General features: G+C 63.1%; 1 protein-coding gene across 1 annotated transcript in view; it reads left to right on the forward strand.

The window, feature by feature from the left end:
* SOX7 (SRY (sex determining region Y)-box 7) overlaps positions 1–3,123 on the forward strand; it is a 6,315-nt gene extending 3,192 nt beyond the window's left edge. Inside the window, exon 2 of the mRNA XM_009887951.1 lies at positions 2,216–3,123. Coding sequence (XP_009886253.1) covers positions 2,216–3,123 — 908 coding nt within the window. The remainder of the gene's footprint in view (positions 1–2,215) is intronic.
* Positions 3,124–3,388: the final 265 nt, after the last annotated feature.

Genomic DNA, 3,388 nt, shown 5'->3' on the forward strand with positions numbered 1-3,388 from the left:
CCCCTCCCCACCCCCGGCCATCCCCGGGGGTGAAAACCCTCTCCGGATCCCGTACCCCGGGGAAGGGCATCCACTACCCACCCGGGGATCCCATGGGGGGCAAACCCTGTGCAGATCCCATACCCCGGGGGTGGACACCCATGCACCCACCCGGGCATCCCATGGGTAGCAAACCCTGTCCAGATCCCATACCCCAGGGATGGACTACCCAGGGATGGACTACCCGTGCACCCACCCGGCCAACCCTGAGGGGTGCAAACCTTGCTCCGAGTCTGGCACCCTGAGGTGCAGCCACCCAACCCGACCATCCCATGGGGTGCAAACCCTGTCCAGATCCCACACCACGGGGGTTGGACACCCATGCACCCACTTGGGCATGCCCTGGGGTGCAAACCCTCTCCAGACCCTGTACCCCCAGGGAAAGGCACCCATGCACCCACCTGGGCATCCCATGGGATGCGAACCCACTCGGGATCCCATACCCTGGGGGTGGACACCCGTGCACCCATCCAGGCATCCCCAAGGGTCCAATTCCTGTCCAGACTCAGTACCCCGGGGTGGACACCAATGACTCCACCCGGCCATCCCCAGGGGGTCCAAACCCTGTCCAGATTCGGTACCCCAAGGTGGGCACCATGCACCCATCGGTCATCCCATGGGGTGCAAACCCTGCCCGGATGGGGACCCATGCACCCTCCCTGCCACCCCGCGGGGTGCAAGCCCTCCTGGGGTCTGGCACCGGCACCCTGGGGTGCGTACATCCTCCCGCCCCCACCATGGGAAAGCAGATAGGCACCCATGCACCCACATGGCCACACTGGGGGGTCCAAAGCCTTACCTGGGTCCAGCACCCTGCGGCAACACCCCGTGGGCCGCCTTGTGGGGTGCAAAGCCTGATTGGGGTCCCGCACCCCAAGGGAGCGGGCACCCGTGAACCCACCCCACCACCCCTCAGGGTGCAAACCCCGGCGGTCACTCACACTCTGGGTGCGTGCACCCCCCCTGGCTGCCCCTCAGGGTGCAAAGCCCGGTGGTGTCCCCCACCCCAGGGGACCGGCATCCATCTGCACACCCTGCCACCCTTCGGGTGCCAACCCCGCTGAGGTGCACAGACCCCCAGGCTGCCAGTGCCGGGGAGCCCCCAAAGCAGTGCAAAGAGGGACCCCCACATCTTCCTGGCCTGTCTTTGCCACTTTGTCCCCCAACTTACTATCCCACCCCGATATTCCATGTCCAGGGGGTGGTGGGGTGGTGTTCCTGCTGTTTCTTTTGGGGGATCACAACCCATTTTGAATACAAATTTGTTTCCCCCTCCCCATCCAGTTTGCCCTTTATCCCAATCCCCACTTTTTATGCAAAACCGAGAGGGCAAAGAGCGATAACCAGCCCAGACAGCCTGAAAAAGAGCTGCCTGAATTGCAACACAGCTTTGCTGGCCAACCGCTTACCCAAACTTTGTGTGTCCCTGCACAGTTTTGCGGTTGTTTTCTTTGCTGGTTTGGGTTTTCTCTTCCCTGCTTTGCCGCGCAGCATCTCTGCTTATTCCTGGTATTTCTGCTGTCTCTTCGGCAATGGGAAGGCATCAAACTCTTTGATCTGTATCCTCATTTCTCCCTCTGCCCTGAGGACCAGCCCCGGGTCTCCTCACCGTGGGGTACAACTCCCCCCACCACCAGCCCCGTCGCTGCTTCTCTATCCTATATCTCGGGGACATTTGGGGTATGTCAAACAGGGAGCAGCGAGGTCTCAGTGCCCGTGTCTCCGTACCAACCTGGGTGCGAGTCCCAGCAGGGCACAGGCTGGGACACGTCCAGGAACGCCACGTCCTGACCCCCTGCTCAGCCAAGCATGGCCTCGGCCGTCCCCGCTCGGGGCTCTCCGTCCCAGCGAGGCGTTGTGAGATCAGCCCGTGGAGCTGGAGGGAGTTTATTTGCCTTGATTTATTGGTGGTGGAGCTCAGCTAACCCTGACCCACCTTGTCTGGGGACTTGGGATGGGGGGAGTTGGTGGATCTATGGTGGCTTCAACCCCCCTCCTTCTCCATCCTCCTGCGGGGTTTGCGTGCTTCACCCTCCGTGTTCCGGCTCGGAGATTTGGAGCCCCTCCTTTGCCCTTGGGTTGTGTGCCTACAAGCTTTTGGGAGTCACCCCTCCTTCTATCCCCCACCTGATGTGGCCTCCGCGGGTGCTAAGGGGAGTTTTGTTCTGCGTTTCAGGCAAGTCCTGGAAGGCTCTGAGCCTCTCGCAGAAGCGTCCCTACGTGGAGGAGGCTGAGCGGCTGCGGGTGAAGCACATGCAAGATTACCCCAACTACAAGTACCGGCCTCGGCGGAAGAAGCAGGTCAAGCGGATCTGCAAGAGGGTGGACCCCGGGTTTTTGCTGGGCAGCCTGACGCGGGACCAAAACGCTGTGCCGGAGAAGCGGACCTGCGGCCGAGCTGGTGGGGAGAAAGAGGGACCGGGTGAGTACCCACCTCGCCCGGGGTTGCCGACCGGCCGGGGATACCGGGATGCACCGGGCAGCAGCAACGGCAGCAGCACCAGCGTGGACACCTACCCCTACGGGCTGCCCACCCCTCCGGAGATGTCACCGCTGGATGCCATAGACCCCGAGCAGAGCTTCTTCTCCTCGCCCTGCTCCGATGAACATCACCGCTCCCACCTCGCCGGAGCCACCTACTCCCCGGAGTACGCGGGCAGCTCCCTCCCGTGCAACCACCACCCTCTCAGCCCCATCCCACCGCCGGCCACCTGCATGATCCCCCCGGCCTCCAGCTGCCCTCCTCTTCCTCCTCCTCCTCCTCCTGCCAGCTACTACACACCCGCCTTCCCCTCCCTGCACCCCCCCAACCTCCATGCCCACCTGGGCCAGCTCTCCCCACCACCCGACCACCACAGCTTTGACACCTTGGACCAGCTGAGCCAAGCTGAGCTCCTGGGGGAGATGGACCGCAACGAGTTTGACCAATATCTCAACAACCCTGGCCATGGTGACCACCATGGTGGGGTCCTGGTCAACGGACACGTCCCGGCGGCTGGCAGCTCCCATGCCTCCGAGACCAGCCTCATCTCCGTCCTTGCCGATGCCACGGCCACCTACTACAATAACTACAGTGTCTCCTAGACCCCACGCCGGGGCCGCCTGGACCGGCCGAGGAAGGACCCGACACAGTATTACGAGGCGTTGTTCCCCAGGGACATCCCTCGCCACCCCAAAGGGTGACCGAGTCCGAACCGTGAGGGTTGTGGAGTCTCCTCGGTGGCGTAGGTAAAGGATTTTGGTCGTCGGTTCACCACCTGTGGCGAGGCCTGGGGTGCCCTGCTCCCAACGGGGCTGGGGCCGGGGGGGGGGGGCAGAATTTCCCAATGCCAAAGCCCTTTGGCCAAGT

Source organism: Charadrius vociferus, unplaced genomic scaffold (genome assembly GCF_000708025.1).
Source record: "Charadrius vociferus isolate BGI_N301 unplaced genomic scaffold, ASM70802v2 scaffold36, whole genome shotgun sequence".
NCBI classification, from domain to species: Eukaryota; Metazoa; Chordata; class Aves; order Charadriiformes; family Charadriidae; genus Charadrius; species Charadrius vociferus.